The sequence below is a fragment of the Rhinoderma darwinii genome, chromosome 3 (genome assembly GCF_050947455.1).
Source record: "Rhinoderma darwinii isolate aRhiDar2 chromosome 3, aRhiDar2.hap1, whole genome shotgun sequence".
Classification (NCBI taxonomy): domain Eukaryota; kingdom Metazoa; phylum Chordata; class Amphibia; order Anura; family Rhinodermatidae; genus Rhinoderma; species Rhinoderma darwinii.
The window spans coordinates 115,132,832-115,154,645 of NC_134689.1; the positions used below are offsets into that span (position 1 = coordinate 115,132,832).

General features: G+C 45.6%; 1 protein-coding gene across 1 annotated transcript in view; it reads right to left on the reverse strand.

Annotated features, from left to right (window-relative positions):
* The window catches only part of SH3TC2 (SH3 domain and tetratricopeptide repeats 2), an 86,671-nt gene that overhangs the window by 11,615 nt on the left and 53,242 nt on the right, over positions 1–21,814 (reverse strand). Inside the window, exons 9-11 of the mRNA XM_075856588.1 lie at positions 11,404–11,445; positions 5,052–6,755; positions 2,425–2,605 (exon numbers count right to left, since the gene is read on the reverse strand). Of these exons, the coding sequence (XP_075712703.1) occupies positions 2,425–2,605; positions 5,052–6,755; positions 11,404–11,445 (1,927 nt within the window). The remainder of the gene's footprint in view (positions 1–2,424; positions 2,606–5,051; positions 6,756–11,403; positions 11,446–21,814) is intronic.

The window sequence follows — 21,814 nt, forward strand, 5'->3', positions numbered from 1 at the left end:
ACAAGGTAAAAGGGATTTTGAATAAGGAAGGCTATCACTCCATTTTGCAACGCCATGCCATACCCTGTGGACAGCGCTTGATTGGAGCCAATTTCATCCTACAACAGGACAATGACGCAAAGCACACCTCCAAATTATACAAGAACTATTTAGGGAAGAAGCAGGCAGCTGGTATTCTATCTGTAATGGAGTGGCCAGCGCAGTCACCAGATCTCAACCCCATAGAGCTGTTGTTGGAGCAGCTTGACCGTATGGTACGCAAGAAGTGCCCATCAAGCCAATCCAACTTGTGGGAGGGCCTTCTGGAAGCATGGGGTGAAATTTCTCCCGATTACCTCAGCAAATTAACAGCTAGAATGCCAAAGGTCTGCAATGCTGTAATTGCTGCAAATGGAGCATTCTTTGACGAAAGCAAAGTTTGAAGGAGAAAATTATTACTTCAAATAAAAATCATTATTTCTAACCTGGTCAATGTCTTGACTATATTTTCTAGTCATTATGCAACTCATTTGATAAATATAAGTGTGAGTTTTCATGGAAAACACAAAATTGTCTGGGTGACCCAAAACTTTTGAACGGTAGTGTATATATATATTCATTCAATATACAAAGATATGTTTGACAATTTATTACAACTAAGTACAAATGACCACGTATACCTACTTTTATCAGGTGGCATCTCACGAGCTGAAATTTATAGGCGGTTATAGGTGATGACTAGGGAAACCTAATGTTGCCATATGGCACCACCCAATCTGAAATTTACAGCCAGTGGTAGGTAAGGACCAGGTAGAACCTGCCATTATCAGACGTCACCTCACTATCTGAAATTTACAACCAGTGGTAGAAGTTGACGAGGGATTACCTACCATTATCATATTTCAGGTCGGTCTCTGAAATTTACAGCCAGTGGTAGAGTAAGTGGAGACTAGGGAGCACCTACCATTACCCAATTGCACTTCAATCTTTAAAATTTACAGCCTGTGGTAGGAGTATACCAGAGAGCAATTACAATTACCAGATGGCACTTGACTATGTCAAATTTACAGCAAGTGGTAGGTGTTTACTAACGAGCACCTACCATTACCAGATTGCCCCTCACTATCTGAAATTTACAGCCAGTGGTAAGTGTTGCTGAACAGAGAGAGCCTACTGATACCAGGTAGAACCTCACTATATGAAATTTGCAGCCAGTGGTAGGTGGTGACTAGTGAGCACCTACCGATACCAGATGGCCCCTCACTATCGGAAATTAACACTGCCAGTGGTATGTGATAACCAGGGAGCACCTACATATACCAGATGGCACCCCACTATCTGAAATTGGCTGCCAGTGGTATTTGATCACATTTATTTATTTGGCTAATAAAAAAATGAATCAATAATCAAAAATTCCTAAAGACTTACTGTAAATACATACTTTGTATGCTATATACCTCAGAATCTCAAGGACTCATTTAAAGTGTAGCTACACTGTACAACATATAAAATATATTTTTCCTGCAACAGTAGTTAAAATCATAACCAGAAACAAAAAGTTCCATCTGAGCAGGGCGCATTTTCCCAGCGCTAATGGGTTATTATAACCATATGTAACCTCTGGGCTAGGAAATAATAAATTGTTATTTTTCAAACACAACTGCATTTAAAGGGACGTTATAAATGAAAATAATTTGTTCCTTTCAACAGCCCGGAAAATTATCTTGATTATTCAAATTTAGATTTTTAATCTGTTATTTTTTACAACTATTAAACAATTATGAAGATTTTTATTTTATTTTAATGACTCTGAAAGGTGAGTTGTAATATCTAAAACACCGGTTAATTTGTAATATTATCTTCTATCTGGATAAATGAGAAGGGGATTTGTCTTGGGAGCCAATCAAAGCACTTGGCATAAAATCAGTAGGTTTCTCCTGATACTCTTGAGTAAGGTTAAAAATAAATCAATGAAAATCATTTACAATATTAACCTTTTTAAAAGTAGCTTTTAATAAACCTTAACAGTATTTTTCTATAGATGTAATGATATAAAAGACTTTTTGGTGCCTAGTGAGTTTAGCAGGGTCCAAATATGTGATTACCCTAAATTAAGCTGGCAGACAGCCATAAATGTTTACATTGTTTCTCACTCCTGATCTTACAAAAGTTAAGATTGTGGAAATGGTACATATAACCTACAATGTAGCTTACGTTGTTGAGATATTATTACATGGACATTTTTACCAATGTTGATATTTGTATATCAAAAAAACTATGCACTATGACAGGAGAGGTGAGAGAAGGAACATAAACATTTTATTCAAGCATTGATAATATAAAAAGCTGGATCAATATCAAGTTACAGATTTTCTACATGGTTATTAGTCACTCAGCTATTCAACCCACTTCATATAATACACCCAAAAAGTTGACTGCACTTACTTAGCAGTGTTTAGGGTCTGATATAGTCTACTTAGGGTACTTAAAATGTCTCCTTCCTTTTGTCTGTCTTTCAAACGTTGCAGCAAGTAGACCCAGTGTTCACAGTATGTTATGTGCGCTCCAACGGCAGGACACACTTCACTGTAGAAATTAGATAGTTCTTCAATGACACTTAGTTGACCTGCAAAATTAATACATAGTACAATCACTTGTCTAATTACTCAAAATTTATTTTTACTAAATATGTCAATTAGGAAGCATTTTTTCGGACTATATTGTCAAAATCTTTACCAATCTTTTGGAAAAAAAAGTTGATACAACTAAAGTAAATATTAACTGTTTCTTTTTGCCTGCATATTTGGCACACTCAGCAGAATTCTAGCGCTGTTTGATTAACTTTGATTAAAGAATTATTCCGCCAATTCCCCCCCCCCCACTCCTATTTAAAAATGTAATGACCTGAAATGAAATGAAGTGAGGTGTGTTGATTTACAGTGAGCTTTATTTTATGGGTAGCTCTCCACTTCAGGCTGCCGTTGAATCATGTGATCCTCACTTTAATCACCCAAATTCTACAGCCACTGCTATAGGAACTGTCGGATACATCGAGGCTCTGATAGCCTTGCATTGAGAGACTGACTTCCGGTCCATACAGCAGATGCAGTAGAATTCAGAGAGTCAGAATGAAAATCACGTGACCCAATGGCGGCCAGGAACTGAGTGGCTACCCATAAAGTGAAGCACACAGTAAGCCAATACACCTCAATACATTTTGCTTCATCACATTTTCAAACCGGGGCCGGGGCAGAAAAAAAACTTGTCCTAGTGCTTCTTTAACATCATCTACCTATTTTGTTTGCAAGACACACAAATATTTTTTGGCATTACATATACGTTGAGGCAAAAGTGACTGTATACCTATGCTTACACATAATAATAAAGTGAACAATGTTACAGGAGCTACCAACAGTCAGTTGAATATGAGCTGAGATGAAGCTCTGATGAATTTAATAAAACAGGTGGTTTTTTTTTATAGTGCATGGAAATATATGGTAGAAGTGAACTGTAATTTTATGGAAAAATTTTTCAATGATGACATACACCATTCAGTCAGCCATAACATTGTAACAACCTGTGTAGGTCCCCTCATGCCACTAAACCAGCTCTGACCCTTCAATGCATGGACTCCACAAGACCTCTGTAGGTGTCCTGTGGTATCTGACAGCATGACATTAGCAGAAGATTCTTTAAGTCCTGTCAATTTCAAGGTGGGACCTCCATGGATCAATCTTGTTTTTCCAACACATCACACAGATGCTCGATGAGATTGAAATCTAGGGAATTTGGAGGCCTAGTCAACACCTTGAACTCTTTATCATGCGCCTTAAACCATTCCTGAGCAATTTTTGCAGTGTGGCAGGGCGCATTTACCTGCTAAAATAGGCCACTGACATTAGGGAATACTATTGCCATAAAGGGGTGACCCGGTCTGCAACAAGGTTTAGGTGGTAATTGTCAAAATACTTGCCACATGAATTCCAGGATCCAAGGTTTTCTAGTAGAATATTTCCCAGAGTATCACACTGCCTGGGCAGGCATGTTTTCTTTCTATAGTGCATCCTGGTGCTATCTTTTGCTCAAGTAAGCAATGCACACGCACCTTGCCAACCACATGATGTAAAAGAAAATGTGATTTATCAGACAAGGCCAACTTCTTCCATTTCTCCATGGTCTAGTTCTGATGCTCACATGCCCATTGCAAGCTCTTATGGCTGGGGACAGGGGGTCAGCATGGGCACTTTAACCAGTCTGCAGCTATACTGCCCTAAATGCAACAAGCTGTGATGCATTGTGTGTTCCGACACCTTTCTATCAAAGCCAGCATCAACTTTTTCAGCAATTTGTGCTAGAGTTGCTCTTCTGGTGGATAGGACCAGACAGGCTAGCCTTCGCTCCGCACGTGCATCAATGAGCGCATGATTCTGTCACTGGTTTCACCGGTTATCATTCCTGGATCACTTTTGGTAGGTTCTAACCAATGCATACCAGGAAAACCCCACAAGATCTGCTGTCCAGCCATCACAATTTGATCCTTGTCAAAGTCGTTCAGTTGCTTATGCTTGCTCATTTCTCATGCTTGTAATACATCGACTTCAACGACTGACTATTCACTATATCCCACCCCTTGAAAGGTGCCATTGTAACGAGATAATCAATGTTATTTACTTTACTGTTATGGCTGCATGGTGTATATCTCAATGTAATATGCTGCTCTAGGGTTGAACTTTGAAAAACTGAATCAGTGATAGACACTCTGAGATCAAGAAGGCCATGAGTACTCATAGATGTCAAACTAGAGAATATTTCAGATTCAATTAACCAAAGCCCCAAAAAAATAGTTTGTAAATTGGCTCAGCAGGGTGTCATTTGCTAGTACACATATGGCAATGTATGAAATAAACAGTTCACATTTGATGTAAAAAAATCTGTTTTAACCATTACATTACATCCTAAATTAAATTCAAGCATTGCAAACTAATGCGAAATAGGATTTTTTTTTTATGAGCATAAAGTAATTGGAAGATACATTAGAGCTCCTTGAGGCAAACGTTAAATAAGTTACTTACTTTTTAAGTTATTGGACTTCATAGCAAACAGCAATGCAAGCTCAAAACAAACTCTGCCATCTTCAATCTTCTGTTGTTCTATCAGTATTTTACCCAACCAGTGCAGGACTTGGGCTAGCTCTCTCTCTGCGTCACCACAGTCCTGCACGTCTATAAAGAGCTGGACAGACTTTAGAAAATATCTCTCTGCCATAATAGAGGCCTGGCAGGACACAGCTAATGTCCCAAAGTTTGCAAGGGCTATGGCTTGATTTCTTCTGTTGCCTGTTTCAGTAGCCATTTTAAGGGCATATGAATACCCTTTTGAAGATTCAAGTACCTTTTTATTCCTCTTCTGTGCATTTGCAAGGAGATTATGCACAACTCCACACTGGGTGGTACTGTCAGTTTCCTGCATTGAGTCTAAAAGAGGCATTAAAATATGGCAAGCTTGTTCAAAATGGCCATTCAAAATATATAACCATCCTAAAAACAGGGAAGATTCAAAAGCTTCTTCTTCACTGGCCCATCTACCTAATTCAACAGCCCTTTTAGTATACTCAATGGCACCAGACAGAAGACTTCGCTGGAGGTAGAGCTTGGCTAAAAGAAGACACAGAGTTCTCTGAGCTTTCACATCTCCACTTTCATATGAAGAGGACATTGCATGTTTTAAGTAAAGGGCAGCTTGAGCCGGAATATGATTTCCTTTTAGTGGACAACCCATAATTTTGGATATATTTTGCATAACTACACCAACTCTCCACAATGGAGATGGCATTAATTTCATTCCAACTGATTTATACAGTCTGGCCGATGCCAAAGCAACATGAGGCAGGTATTTTTTATCATACAAGTAACTTAAAATGGGCATTACACTTGTATTGGAGTTCAAAGTCTGGGAGCATGAAGTAATGAGAAGAAATTGCAAGCGTTCCAGAAACGGTAGGGCTTCATCATGTCTTCCTAGTTGAAGTAGCAGCCGGAATATAAGGAAGCAAATACGAGATTCTAAGGAGGCATTGTTAACAATTACAGCTTTCCTAAAAACATATTTTAGCACCTCAAGCTCATTTTCTGAGCTAAAATTATGCTGAGATATGCAAGTTAGAAGAGTGGCAGCTTTTTCCAGCAAAAATTCTTGCTTAGATTTCAAATTTTGCTTCAAGTAGATAGCTGATAAATTCCCATACAAGGCAGCCAAAAGTTGCAAATCTAGAAATCCATGGCTAATGGCACTTAAGGCTTCTTCAAAGTAAACTCTTGCCTGGGATAGCTTCATCCTCTTGGCACAAATCCGTCCTAGAAGGAAACAACATCGTATGTGAGCCCAAGACATATTATTCCTCTTTGCCCAGTTCCGGGATGTTTCCAGGTACATTACCAAGTCTTCCTCTTCTGAAAACCCGTAAAATGTGGAGTTGAGAAAAGACAGAGAGAGATCATAGAGGGGCTGGAAATGAGAATCATAGCCTTCTTTATTGAGAAATGTCAAGACGGGATCAAAGACTTCAGAGTCTTCTAGGTCTCCAGAATTTAAGTCAACAAAGAACTTTGGGTCATCAATATCCTCTTGTCCATGCACATGGAAGCCCTCCTCTTCAGATCTCCTTTCTGTATCTGAACTTGACTTCTCAGACACACTGCATTTAGAATATTCACTTATAGCTTCAATTTCCTCCCAACTATCAGATATTTGTGTTTCACCAAACTCTTCTCTTCTACCTGAAAAAGTGGAATGTTTTATTATAGATTGGAACAACATATTGCAACTTTTAGACACATTTTAAATATTGTTTCAGTCCATAAAAATGTAAAATGCAGACAATATATGGTAAGCGGAACCATCAATAACATCATTATACAATCTTACTATAAATTGGGGCTGCTTTATAAATATGTAAAGCAGTTCATTGTCTCGTGTCATCTCAATTTACTGTGATGTCACTTTTCCAGACACGACTGTGAAAGTTAGGCCCATTTCACACAACCTTTTTAGGCTATGTGAGAAGGAAACAAATGCCTCTAAAATTTAACTGAGTAGAATAATACTATATAGTCTATATTGTGGGCAGTGGCGTAACTACCACGGTAGCAGCCGTAGCGGCTGCTACGGGGCCCGGGGCTTGAGGGGGCCCGTGCCGCCAGATGACACGCCCACCCAAATGCCCGGTGGCGCCGCTAGTAGCCGTTATGGCTGCTACAGCGGTAGCGCCGCTACTGTGGGGCCCGCGCCGCCGAGCCTTACACAGGCCCTCTCATGCCTGTAGGTGTCGCTAGCACCGGAGGGGGCCCCAGTGCTAGCGGCAGCCAAATACATGTATTAGCACTGAATGGCCGGACATGTTCGGTGCCTGACCATCCAGTGCCTTACAATGACACTGATTGGCTAGCGGCGCGATGATATAATCGCGCCGCTTCCATGCTTGGAAGGTGCTGATTGGCGGGGCAAGTCATTCTGCCCCGCCAATCAGCGTCATTGGAGGACGATCGTTCAGCTCCTGCAGACATGCTCAGAAGAGAGCATGTCTGCATTGCCAGTGAACAGCGTGGGAACGGGATCATGTGAGTATGTCAAGTTTATATTTTTTTTTTCCTCATAAAAATCTGAATGGCATTATTTATAGTGGGGGGGTCTATCTACAGGGGGGGGGGGTCGTCTTTATGTGGGCTATTATATATAGGGGGGTCTATATGTGGGGCAGTAGCTACAGGGGGTCTATATGTGGCTGTGTGGGCCACTATATACAGGGGGCTCTATATGTGGGCCATTATATACAGGGGGTCTATATGTGGGTCATTATATACAGGGGTGTCTATATGTGGGGCACTATATACAGGGGGGGTCTATATGTGGGCCACTATATACAGGGGGGTCTATATGTGGGCCACTATATACAGGGGGGGTCTATGTGGGACACTATATACAGGGGGGTCTATATGTGGGGCACTAGCTACAGGGGAGGTCTGTATGTGGGGATGTGGACCACTATCTACAGGGGGGTCTATATGTGGGGCAGTATATTTGAGACACTATACAGGGGTGGGCTATATGTAGAGCACTATCTATAGGGGAGCTATTTTTTAGGGTACTTTCTATAGGGGTGGGCTATGTGTGGGACACTATATACAGGGGTGGGTTACCTGTGGAGCACTAGCAACAGGGTGGCTATATGTAGTGCACAGTCTACAGGGGTGGGCTATATGTGGGACACTATATACAGGGGGAGCTATATGTGAGACACTATCTACAGAGGTGGGCTATACGTGGAGCACTAACTATAGGGGGACCTATATGTAGGGCAGTGGCTCAGTGGTTAGCACTATTGCCTTGCAGCTCTGGAGTCCATATGTGGGCACTACCTACAGGGGCTTCTATGTAGGGCACTATCTACAGGGGGCACTATCTACAGGGGGCATGGTGTGTGTGTGTGTGTGTGTGTGTGTGTGTGTGTGTGTGTGTGTGTGTGTGTGTGTGTGTGTGTGTGTGTGTGTGTGTGACAGTTATATTTAGATGTGTTGAGAATTTTAACTTTGTTTATAGGTGCAGAAATGTTTTAAAAGTGAGATGCTGAAGACATCTAAACGGAAAACTGCAGAAATGGGTCATGGCCGGGAGAAATCCATCATAGATGTCTGGACCGGAGGGAGAAGAAACGAACTAGAATCTGAGATGTCACCGGTGAGTCACTTAATGTAAATGTTTATTCTGCCTCTAATCAGTATTGTAGTCACTGTATGATCTGCAGCGAGATGATGGTGATATGATTTTTTTTTTTTGTGAAACCGCATCTCCCAGCATATCCTTACCATTGTTCCGGCCATGCTGGGAGCTGTAGTTTTACGCCGTACAAACCTATATGCAGTGGCGTAACTACCGCTATAGCAGCCGTAGCGACTTCTACGGGGCCTGCAGCATGAGGGGGCCCGTGCCACCCGCCGGCACGGCCCCCTCCCATGGCCGCAGGCTCCGCTAGCAGCCGCTATGGCTGCTACAGCGCGACGCCACTGAAGGGGTTGTTCCTACAAAAGACATGCATCCCCTATCCACAGGATAGGGGATACATGTGGGATCGCTGGGACGCCCAGCGATGAGGAGACCGGGGGACTGAAAGTCCCCCCTAAGTTCTCCATGACAAACCTCGGACTTCCGGGGTCTGTGTCGGCAGCTCCATGGAAATTACTTGCGCACCGGTCGCGCTTGTGCGCATGCGTGACCAGCGCTCCTTTCATTTTTAGTGAGCTGCTCAGACTCCGGAAGTCCGAGGTTATTCATGGAGAACTTAGGGGGGACTTTCGGTCCCCCGTTCTCCCTATCGCTGCCAGCGATCACACATGTATCCCCTATCCTGTGGATAGAGGATGCATGTCTTTTGTAGGACAAACTATAGGCCGTTTTTTTTTGGGGGGGGGGGTGGCTATATGGCGTTATCTACAGAGGGGGTCTGTATGGCGTTATCTACAGAGGGGGTCTGTATGGCGTTATCTACAGGGGGGGTCTGTATGGCGTTATCTACAGGGGGCTGTGTATGGTGCTATCTATAGGGGGGCGCTGTGTGGTGGAATCTATAGGGAGGCACTATCTACAAGGGGGGGGGTTGTGTGATACCCAGCAGAGGGGGAGCCCCGGTCAAAAGTTTGCTATGGGGCCCAGTCTTTCCTAGTTACGCCCCTGATTGTGGGGGTTCTCTAATACCTATAGAATCATTTTAGTTTGATTGTCTGAGGGTGTTCCACACTTAAGGGTATGTTTGCACGGTCAGGATTTGCACTAGACAAATCGGACGTGGATTTTAAAGATAATCTGCAGCTGAAACATGAAATACTGCCACGGAGTGGCAAGCGGATCTGCAACGATAAACATGTTCTGGGTTTTAAATCCACAACGTGTTCATTATAATGCATATTTAATTCCAAAGAATTTGAATGGGACAAAAAATATACCAATCACATGCTTTGCTGGCAGAATACTAGCGGATTCTGTCAGGATTCTAACAGAATCAAGTACATGTGAACATAGCCTAAGGGTTAGTTTACACAAAGCCCCCTGACCCTGTAGTCAAATCGAATGCAGTTTTATGATGAATTAATGCATTTTTGTCATATTTTAGATCACAAGATTTTGTGATCTTTTTTTCCATTCACACCCAAACCTAAATACAATATTTGGGTTACCACTTGAAATCTATATGTTTACATGCACTCCACAGAAAGATATGTAGCCTAGTTGTAAATTTATAATGTTCACGTATGTTCCCATAATGCACTGATCTCTCGTAACAGGAAACAGGGAATGTTGAACTCAGCTCTAAAGGAGAGCGGATATAAAGCATATTTAAATAGAATATTTGTTTAAAGAGGCTCTGTCACCAGATTCTCAAATCCCTATCTCCTATTGCATGTGATCGGCGCTGCAATGTAGATAACAGTAAAGTTTTTAGTTTTTTTTTAAACATTCACTTTTGGCCAAGTTATGAGCTATTTTATATATATATGCAAATTAGCTTTGAAATGGACAATTGGGCGTTTTTTTTTCGTTATGTTCAACTGGGCGTGTATTGTGTTTTAACTGGGCGTGTTTACGTGTATGACGCTGACCAATCACTGGCCAGTCAGCATCATACACTCCTCTACATTCATTTACACAGCAGCGATGTGCAGCCACATACACAGAGATTAACGTTAATCAAGTGTCCTGATAATGAATACACATGAAATCCAGCCTGGACGTCATGTGTATTCAGAATCCTGACACTTCTGACTCTTTTCTTTGAGATTTCCAGCAAGGGAAACAAAATCTCGTTTACCTCCGTAATCTCGCGAGATTACGCGTGGCTTGCTGGAATCTCACAGAAAAGATTCAGAAGTGTCAGGATTCTGAATACACATGACATCCAGGCTGGATGATCATGTGTATTCATTATCAGGACACTCGATTAACGTTAATCTCTGTTTATGTGGCTGCACATCGCTGCTGTGTAAATGAATGGAGAGGAGTGTATGACGCTGACTGGTCACTGATTGGTCAGCGTCATACACGTAAACACGCCCAGTTAAAAACACAATACACGCCCAGTTGGACATAACGAAAAAAAAACGCCCAATTGTCCATTTCAAACCTCATTTGCATATATATAAAATAGCTAAAAAAAAACGTTACTGTTATCTACATTGCAGCGCCGATCACATGCAATAGGAGATAGGGATTTGATAATCTGGTGACAGAGCCTCTTTAAGTATACCGGAAATGGTTAAAAAACTGTGGTTATAAATAACAGTGTACACACACATTTACTTTTTGTAAGTTTGAAGCAAGTATGACATCGGATGCAGAAAATTATATTTATTTCTATTAGTTCATAACATATTTTACCTGGTGGAGATTTCAGGTATATTTCAACAGGATCCAGACCATCTGCAAAAACAGCAAAAATCTCAATGCACTGCAAAATAATGTCAATAGTAAATATAGTGAATATTTGAAAACATTATATGACACCATGTGTCAGATATATATTGTGTCTATACTGTATGTGTATGGGCAGTCATATTACCAATGATAGTACATAAGAGCAAAACATAACATGATGACTATTATTTTACTAAAGAAGAATATATTTACGTATATAAAGAGTTACATCTGATCTTAGTGTACTGCAAAAATTGTAATGTACTGTACAGATGTAACCAAATGTATCTTGACTGATAACTGCAGAATGATATCACACAAAAGCCATTGGAAAGTTTATTATTCGAGTTAAATGGAATTTCCACCACAAATGCAAAGGTGGCCATTTATTGATAAACCAAATGCCATATTTTCTTAATTATTTTCTACTCACACAGATATTGAAATTTTTCTACCATTTTTGTAAAAGTGAGAACAGGAAGTGCAGCCATATTGGTTCTCACTTTTGGATAAACTTCCCAGAAACATATGACAAACTTTGTTATTAATACACATTGACAAAATAACAGTTTGTCATCAGTTTCTAAGCAGCCAATTCCAAAGTGACAAGTAGATACAAGAAAATATAGTATAGGAACATTATATAAATTATATTTTATTGACTCTAGCAATACACTAAAACAGGACCCAGAAATATTGTTTTCAGGGGAGCTAATTTGTGTTTTATTCCTGCCTTTCCAATGTGGCACGCAGATTGTTCCCATACATACAGGATAGGAGCCCGTAGCAAAAATGAAAATAGATTAGTTCTGGTTCGCACAACCACATTCCAATTTCTTGGGACCCTTGTAATAGAAGAACCAGAAATATGGTCTCTGTAACATAAATAATTTTACATAATATATAAAAGTTGCTTTGTCTAATGGAAGTTTCTACTTATGAGCTTTTACTAATGTCAGCATCGCTATCACACACAGGACATCACATATCACTTCTGCCGCTTCGTTTTAGCGATCGGTGGGAGTGCTAAGACCCCACCAATCAAAACTCCTGACATGTCTGGATAAAATGTTAAACGTTTTTTAAAAGCTTAGTTACCCTTTGAGAACAAAATTGCTGCATTTTTTTTTTTTCCGATGGATTGTGACAATAAAAAAAATGTGTTGTGAAGATACTTTGCCTTAAAGAACTTGCCATTTTTACACTAAGGGTATGTTCACACGCAGAGTCAAAAACGTCTAAAAAATACGGAGCTGTTTTCAAGAGAAAACACCTCCTGATTTTCAGAAGTTTTTTTTGCCACTCGCAATTTTCGCTGCTTTTTTCGCCGTTTTTGGAGCTTTTTTCAATAGAGTCTATAGGAAACCGCTCCAAAAACATCCCAAGAAGTGTCCTGTACTTCTTTTGCGCCGCTGCGAAAAATGCTGCGAAAAATGCTCCATCGGAACAGAACGCCGAAAAACGGCTGAAAATACATCGTGTGAACATACCCTTAGTTGTGAGAGGAATTGGGTATAAGTAGACACCTAACTTATTTCTATTTGAGGCTCAAAAGCCAGAGAGGCAGTTTTATTTCTAAATCTAGGATTAAATTAGTAGAATTACCTTTGCAAAAATTGTTGTCTAAAGAACATTCAAAAAAAATTTGATATTTTATTTCCTTAAACCCTTTTCTTTATCTGGACAGGAACATGTTTCTTATAACATGTCCTCTTCAAATGCCCTTGCATAAATTTTACAAATGTGATATACACACAGCAGTTTTTTTTCCCACAAATGCAATTATTTTCCACTCTGATCTGAAGGCTTCTACCACGACCTTTGTCTTAACCTCTTCCCGTGTAAATTAATGGACTAATGGACTGGTCCCTCTACCTTAAGCACTTTCATTTACCTGTTTGGTTTTGTGGCACTTTACACTCCTGCACACGGTGCCAGCGACAGGATAGGGCTGCACTAAACTGCCAATTCTTTACTGTGACAGTAAATTGAAATAATTAGTACCCTGTCATAAATAACCCTGAACCAAGCAGCTGCTTCTGCATTCCGGCAGTTCTTTTGGACCCTTATTACGTTAATAATGACGTTACAGGGATTCCCTATACAGAGGGGGCTTGGAGGGATGTAGAGAAGATGCAATGTGCGTATTCTCTGCATGTCTGACTATACATATTGATAATGTGCTCCCTGATAACCTGTGCCCCTATAGTAAAAAATAAATTATATATATATATATATATATATATATATATATATATATATATATATATATATATATATATTAATAATTAATAAACAAAATGAAGGAAAGCAAATTAAATAAATAATAAAAAAATAATACATTTTAGACATTCTGCGTGGCACAAACATGTTTTGCATGGGTGTCAGGCGCCCAGGCATTAATACATTCCTGTCAGATAGAATGTCTGTTACGCCAAACATGAAACAGTTATTCCCTGCCACCAATTTTATTCTGCTCTATTTTGCCCCTCTTCTAAAAGTATCACCCATGTACAGAGGCTAAGATTCACACGAGCGTTGCTAACCTCGGACATGAAAAGCTGCCGTTCTTCACGTCCGAGGTGCATCCGTCCTGTTCCCTATTGTCCCATGTCCTATCTTTTAACGGATCCTTCACACAGTCCATTGTGAACGGCCCCATTGAATTACATAGGTCCGTGTGACGGCCGTTGTTTTAATGGCCGTCACACAGACGTATTACACGTTCGTGTGAATAAGGCCTAAAGATAAGGGAGGGAGATACATTTTAAGCTAAAATCGTTTTATCAGTGCTATAGCAAAATCATATGTCACACAATGTACACATATTTGACACTGCTATGAGTGGGAGAATTACAGGATTAATCTTTGGGGTTAATAGTATTTATTGAACAAACTATCTTGAAATAGAGCGTAACATTTTTTATTTTTGTCTGTTTCTGACTATTTTTCCCTAAAAATTAACGGATATCAGTTTGGATTTTAGAAAGTCCCATGTGTTCCGCCAAAAAAATAAATACAAAACATTTTGGCGTTGACTAAGAAACAACAACAAAAAAATTCAACATTCCAAAAAGTTACATTTTGCTCTGGGCATGAAGGCGCAAAATACCCGTTGTCATGAAAGGGTTAAGATAAACAGTCCAGTGTCACCCATACACAAAATGTTTGCGTTAAGATACTGTAGCTTAGACGCTGAGATACAGCAAGAACTCAATCTAAGTTTATTGTCCTTGTTTATTCGCTAACATTTAGATCCCGAAGTTATTTTTTTTCTGTATTCAAACTTTGATAATTCTAATTTAGAGTCATACTTTAAACAGATACTAGAAGTACATTTATAATGCAGATATGACTTTTCCTTTACGGCTGGTACCTGACACTTTGTGTCTTACCTTGCATGATCAATAAAGTTAATTAGCGGAAGTCTGGTGCTTCATAAGGACAAACTTTGCCCTGTGTCTATATAATTTAGTAAAGCGTTGTCGTGCTGCAGACTAATTTACAATTATTAGAAAATGGAAGAGCTTTTCATTATAAACAGGTTGTTTCCATCAATTTGCCACGCGAGTGAGTAAGTGCTTACATCCTGTATGTATTGAGTTAATATTGTCCGTAATGAAGAAGAAATCTGGTCAAGTGTAATCAGCAAATACTGTTCTACGAATGTGGTCATCTCAGTGCAAGCTTGTGGCTATGCTTAATGTAATGCCCTGTCTTTGGAGGTTCTTCAAATATGATATTAGGGAATTGCATTAGTTGCAAGTCATTAGAAATACTCCTTTAAGCTGCTCAAATGTTCCAACCATAAGACTGGGAATATTGACATTCTCTGTATTCTGTCAATAGACTATCAGACACAGTCTGTTGCCAATGGGCCTTCAATGCAAGCATGTGAAATGAAAAGGGACTGTCCCATTTGAAGAACTTCTAAGGCCTCATTCACACGGCAGGGTTTCCCGGCCGGGTGCCGGCCGTTAATAAATCGGCCGGCACCCGGCTGCATTAGGAATAATAGACCCCTAATGGGGCTATTCACACAACCGATTTTTTGACGGCCGGAAAAACCGGCCGTCAAAAAATAGGACGTGCTCCATCTTCGCCCGGGTACCCGGCCGCCCGGCTCCCATAGAAGTCTATGGGGCCGGGTAATACACGGCCATCACCGGGATGTGTCCCGAGTGATGGCCGGGTTTTCCAGAGCTTGCGCTCTATCTCCTCCTCCTCACAGCGCAGAGTGCATGTGAGGAGGAGGAGTTGATGCCATTCTGATGAATGGCATCGCTGTACACTGTGTGGCAGGGCCGGGGTGTACAGCAGGTGGAAGGGAGCGCTGCGCTGGCTCCCTTCCCCTGCTTGAAAAGCACCCTGGCCCGGCTGCTACTACTGTAGCGACGCCACTATAGCAGAGCGGGGAGGTATCTCCCCGCTCTGCTATGTGCTAGCCGCACTTTAGCTCCTTGAAGGAGCGGAATCCCCGTGTTTTCGGGGATTCCGCTCCTGGACAGAGCGCTTGATGTCTCTGTCCATATCTGGGCAGTGACATCAGGGGAAACTCCTGAAGCGGAATCCCCGAACACATGGGGATTCCCCTTCAGGAGTTGCCGCTGATGTGACTGTCTGGATCTGCCCGGCCCGGCACGGATGCAAAACTTAATGCAAAATGGCCGGGCAAAATGGCCGATTTTACCGGCCGACACTCGGGCTCGGGAACGACCCGGTCGTGTGAATCCCGCCTAAGGGTGAGTTCACACATAGCGTAAATACTGCAGATTTTCCTCAACGGATCTTGTGGCGGAACATCCGCAGCATAATAGAGTAGTAGCATAGTCGATGAGCTTTGAACAAATCTCATCCACACGCTGCGTAAATGATAAGCGGAAAAGAACGCTCAGAAATTAAACTGTGGTGCGGTTTTTTAATCCGCAGCATGTCACTTGTGTTTGCATAATCGCTGCTATTCTCTTGTGGGTTCAATTCAATGGGGAGGTAAAACCCGTAATAAATAGATGTTTTGCGATTTTTGCGGCGGAATAAAAATCACAACATAGAAAAAAAAATCGTATACTTTTCCTGTGCTTCTTTATCCAGGCCAGCCTCTGGGGATGATGTTTCATGTGAAACGTCATCCCAGGAGGCCGGTCTGAAAGATATCAGAGGGTAAGTATGCACGTTTTTTATTTTCTATTCTGTTTTCCACAACGGACATTCTGGTCGAATTAACTGCACCACAATTTAGTGCGGTTTTTCGGACGGAATTCCCTGTGGCTGCCAGGGCTGATACACTGTGTACCTTTTGTGGCGGAACGGGTGACGGTTACAGGCATTGTACCCAAATACAGGTTAAGCCTGCCGCAAACCGTCGCACTCCCGCCATCCGGGTGCCATAGCTTAGATGGCGCCCGATGCTAGATGTGGATATGTCCCCTCAAACTGCATTACGTTATGTTTGACAACCAGTTGATTTGTATTGTATTCAGTGCTGCTTCACTGTCCTCCCCCTCTAGGGTTAATCTTATACTGAAGGAGAATGAGTCACAGGCTGAAAGCGGGAACTTATCTAATGTAAATAAGAAAAAGGGAGGGGTGAGTGAGGGATATAGTGGAGCTGGATGAGAACTGAGTTAGCTGCAGCCCAGGAGAGGATGAGATAGCAGTGTGAGATGCAGGCAGGGGCTGTCTACCTCAGAGATGGTACCTGACCTAGGGACAGTAATAGAGGACAAGTGCTGGAGTCCCATCTAACTAAGGAGGATCTGGAGACACCCCAAAGGATGAAAGGTACAGTGGAGAGACCCCATAGTGAGGTAGCCTGTCCCATCCAGCGCAGAGGGGAGAAGCAGCGATGCATTGGTTCTGTGTGTGTCTGTCCCTGTTAATAAACGTGCCGCTGTGGCTTGTCCCCAGTTAATGTGTGTCGCCTGAATCTATCGCCCACATTCTCTTGGCGTAAACCGACCCCCACTGACCCGGTTTCGCCACATTTGGTGGCAGCGGTGGGATAGATTCAGCCCGTTCCTGGCGAAGCGGCAGGGGATAGGTACCCTGGTACCATCCGGCGCTTCGCGGCCAGACCTCAAGGGCGGACTGCCACACGTGCTGCAGTACAGGGGCACCACAGGCACCTAAATCCCCAGTCATGGAGCCTGACTCTATGGATCCTCCCGGCGGAGCAGAGGATGTCCCCTATGGCAGCTACCTCCGAATTACACTCCAAGAGCTGTGCCGGTTCCGGCGTATTGCCTTCTCGTCCCGCGACATCAAAGATCGGCTGATTGAGAAGCTCCAAGCCTGGGACCTGGTGAACCCGGCCGAGATGGGAGAGATGGCCGAGGGTGACGTTGACTACTGCCCCGAAGAACCGGCCAGTCGCCAGGGAACCGGCCGTAGCGCCATCTCGGACACCCAGGCCCTGCGGATGGGGGATCTGCTGACCGCTCTGGGGCCTCAAAGCTCCGAGGCCGAGCGCCTAATCATCGTTGGGGCCGTGGCCCGTGCAGTGGCACCCCCAGAACCAACAACCCGAATCCCTGCCGGGCCCCGAAGACCTCAACTACGATACAACGACCTCCCCAAGTTGGATCCTTCGTCCACGGATATCGATGCGCACCTAACCATGCTGGAGACACAGCTACAGGTGCATGACATCCCCACCACCGAATGGGCTCGCTACGTGGGGCCCAGCCTGCAAGGGAGGGCCCTTGAAGTCTACCGGAGCCTAGGTCCAGAGGACGGACGGGACTACGGTTGCCTCCGGGACGCCCTGTTGAAGAGGTATGAGATCACCCCAGAGACTTACAGAGAGCGGTTCCGTAATTTGACGCTCGCCGGCCAGGGTACCCATGTGGAACTGGCAGCCCAGCTCCGCTTAAGCTGCTCCAGGTGGGCCGAGGGGAAGAAGGCCTTCAGTCGGGAGGCCCTGGAAGACCTTGTCATTTTGGAGCAACTCCTCTCCAGGATGGTGGTCCCCGTTCGTGCCTGGGTCGCGGACCGCCACCCCAGCACCCCTAAAGATGCCGCCACCCTGGCCGACGAGTTCTTGGCCCACCGACCACAGTGGAGAAGCCTTCCGCGCCAGGACCAACGCCGAGAGCTCCGAGCCCCTACCAAAATAGCAGAACCACCCCGGCCAACTTCGATGAGACCCCAGCCGCAAGCCTACGGCCGCCCCGATCCCTCCAAGGGTCCGCGGCCCTACGGACTCCCGCCAGTGTTATGGGTGCCACCAGCCGGGGCACCTCCGACGGGACTGCCCCCTGGCCCAATCAACGGTGCCCTTTCCCAGACCAACCCCAACCCGGGTCGCCTTTTGCCCGGAGGCGGGCGACCCCGATGAGTGTGACCACCTCCTAGATGCACCAGAGGTGGAGGAGGTGGTCTACCACGTAGAGCTTGCGAGCCTCGTGACGAACCAGGTCCCTGTCAACATGCAGGGCCACCGACAGCCCGTGGTGCTGGGACGCCGCACCGTCCAAGGACTCCGTGACTCGGGGGCATCCCTCACCCTGGTAAGAGCGGACCTGGTTCCCCAGTCTAAGGTTCTTCCCAAGCGATTAGCCCGGATTGCCCTGGCGGACGGACAGCAGCGGTCCATTCCCCGCGCCAGAGTCTACCTGGACTGGGGCCCCGGAAAAGGGGAGGTCGAAGTCGGGCTCATGCCGGATCTCCCCGCCGATGTCTTATTGGGGAACGACCTTGGGAACGGTCTCACAAGTCAGTTCGCTGGGGCCGTGACCCGCAGCCAAGCCCGGGAGAACCTTTACCGGCCTCCACCACCGACCCGTGTAACCACCGAGGCTCCTCTCCCGGAAGCCCCTCCCCCCAAACCGTCGGTGGGAAGTACCCAAGCCCCTGACGCCTGACAACTGACCGACCTGACGAACCCCCCGACAGACCTGGGGGAGGTGGATAGGGTCGCTTTTAGGGAGGCCCAGCATACGGATCCTTCCCTGTCCTCTGCCCGTAGCCTGGCCGATCGACCACCCAGTGGAGGGGCCCAGGCAGGGTTCCAGTGGGACAATGGGCTGTTGTACCGGGTCGAAGCCCCGACCAAGCCCGCGTCGCCCTGGACCGCCTCCAAACAGCTGCTTGTTCCCCAAGCCTACCGTGCACGACTGTTAGCCCTGGCCCACGATATACCCGTGGCGGGTCACACTGGGACCAGGTCCACCAGGGCCCGGCTCTCGAAGGCTTTCTTTAGGCCAGGGCTGACTGAGGACGTGCGGCGGTACCGAGCTTCGTGCCCTGTCTGCCAACGGGTGGCGGGGGCCCCGCGCAAGGTGCCGCTCAAGCAGCTGCCCCTCATCCGAGAGCCCTTCCAGCGGGTGGCCATAGATCTGGTTGGCCCCATTAATCCCCCCAGCCGAGGGGGAAAGCGTTACATCCTAACCCTGGTAGACTTCGCTACCAGATACCCGGACGCAGTGGCTCTGTCCTCCATAGATGCCGAGCACGTCGCCCAGGGACTCATGGACATCTTCAGCCGGGTGGGGTTCCAGCGTGAGGTACTCACAGACCAGGGATCTCAATTCCAGGGAGAACTCATGCAGGACTTCTGGAATCGGCACGGGGTGAGTTCTCTAAGAACCACCGCCTACCACCCCCAAACGAACGGACTGTGTGAAAGGTTCAACGGTACCCTCAAGCAGTTGCTACTCCGATACGTCCACTCGGAGGGGAGAGACTGGGACTGCTCCTTGCAGCAGCTTCTCTTTGCCTATCGAGAGGTGCCGCAGGAGTCTACTGGGCACTCCCCATTCGAGTTGCTGTTCGCGAGGCGGGTCCGGGGACCCTTGGACTTAGTCCGGAAAGGTTGGGAAGGGAAGTTTGCGAGCCTGGAGATCCCGGTAGTAGACTATGTGAGCCAAATGCGGGAGCGCCTAGCACGGCTGATGGATTTGGTCCATCAGCGATTGGAAGTAGCTCGAAGCCGTCAACGGGACGAGTACAACCGTAGCGCCCGACCCTGAGAGCTGGGGGTGGGGGAGAAGGTACTGGTCCTCGCGCCAGTACGAGGCAACAAGTTGCAGGCCAATTGGGCTGGACCGTACACTGTAGTGGGGCGACAGGGGACGACGAACTACCTAGTAGCCCACGACAAAGCAGAAAAGCGGGTACGGAACTACCACATAAACCGGCTCAAGGCCTATGTGGTAAGGGAAGTAGGAGCGGTCGCGATATGCTGCCCGCCCATGGACAACCCTGACGTGGACCGCATCCCTGACCTACTGGCAGAGGCCCGGCGCCAGACAGGGCTGGCAGATGTACAGCTTGAAGTCCAGCTATCGCGCTTGCAGAGTAGGGAGATGGGGGAGGTGTTAGCAGCCCAGGAGGCCCTGTTCACCGCGTCCCCCGGACGTACCTCCCTAGTCGCTCACGAGGTCGACACTGGAGGAGCCCGACCCCTGAGGCAGCCCGCGTTCCGAGTGGCTCCCTCAGTGCTGACCGCAATGAGAAAAGAAGTAGAAGAAATGCTTGAGATGGGGGTCATTGTACCATCTCACAGTCCTTGGGCCGCCGGCGTTGTGTTGGTCCCCAAGAAGGACAAAACCACGAGGTTCTGTGTAGACTACCGGCGGCTGAACGAGGTAACCGTTACGGATGCCTATCCGATGCCCCGGATTGATGAGCTGCTCTTCGTGTCCACTCTGGATCTCAGCAAGGGCTACTGGCAGATTCCTCTGACCAAGGAAGCCCAAGAGCGCTCGGCGTTCATCACCCCGTTCGGCCTGTTTGAATTTACGTGCATGCCATTCGGGATGAAGAACGCCCCCGCGACCTTCCAGAGGGTGGTCGACCGGATCCTCGTGGGGTGTCAGGAGTTTGCCCAGGCCTACCTGGACGATATCGCTATCTTTAGCGAGACTTGGGAGGAACAATTGGGGCACGTGGCGCAGATCCTGGAGCGCATCCGGTACGCCGGCCTCACCATCCGCCCCGACAAGTGCCAGATGGGGATGGCAGAAGTCGCCTACCTGGGGCACCGAGTGGGCAGCGGACAGATCCGCCCCGAGCCGGCCAAGGTGGAGGCCATTCTCCAATGGCCCCGACCGGCCAACCAGAAGCAGGTTAGGGCCTTTCTGGGAGTCACAGGGTACTACCGAAAATTCATCCCGCAGTATAGTACCCTGGCCAAGCCCTTGACCGACTTGACGTCCAAAAGGTTCAGTCGACTGATGCCCTGGTCCCCTGACTGTGAGGCGGCCTTCGGGAGCCTTAAGACTGCCCTCTCCACCTCCCCTGTCCTGGCTGCCCCTGACTTCCACCGGCGGTTCATAGTCTAAACCGATGACTCAGACGTCGGGCTGGGAGCGGTACTGAGCCAAGTGGACCAGGCGGGCCACGAACACTCGGTCGCGTACCTCTCCCGGAATTT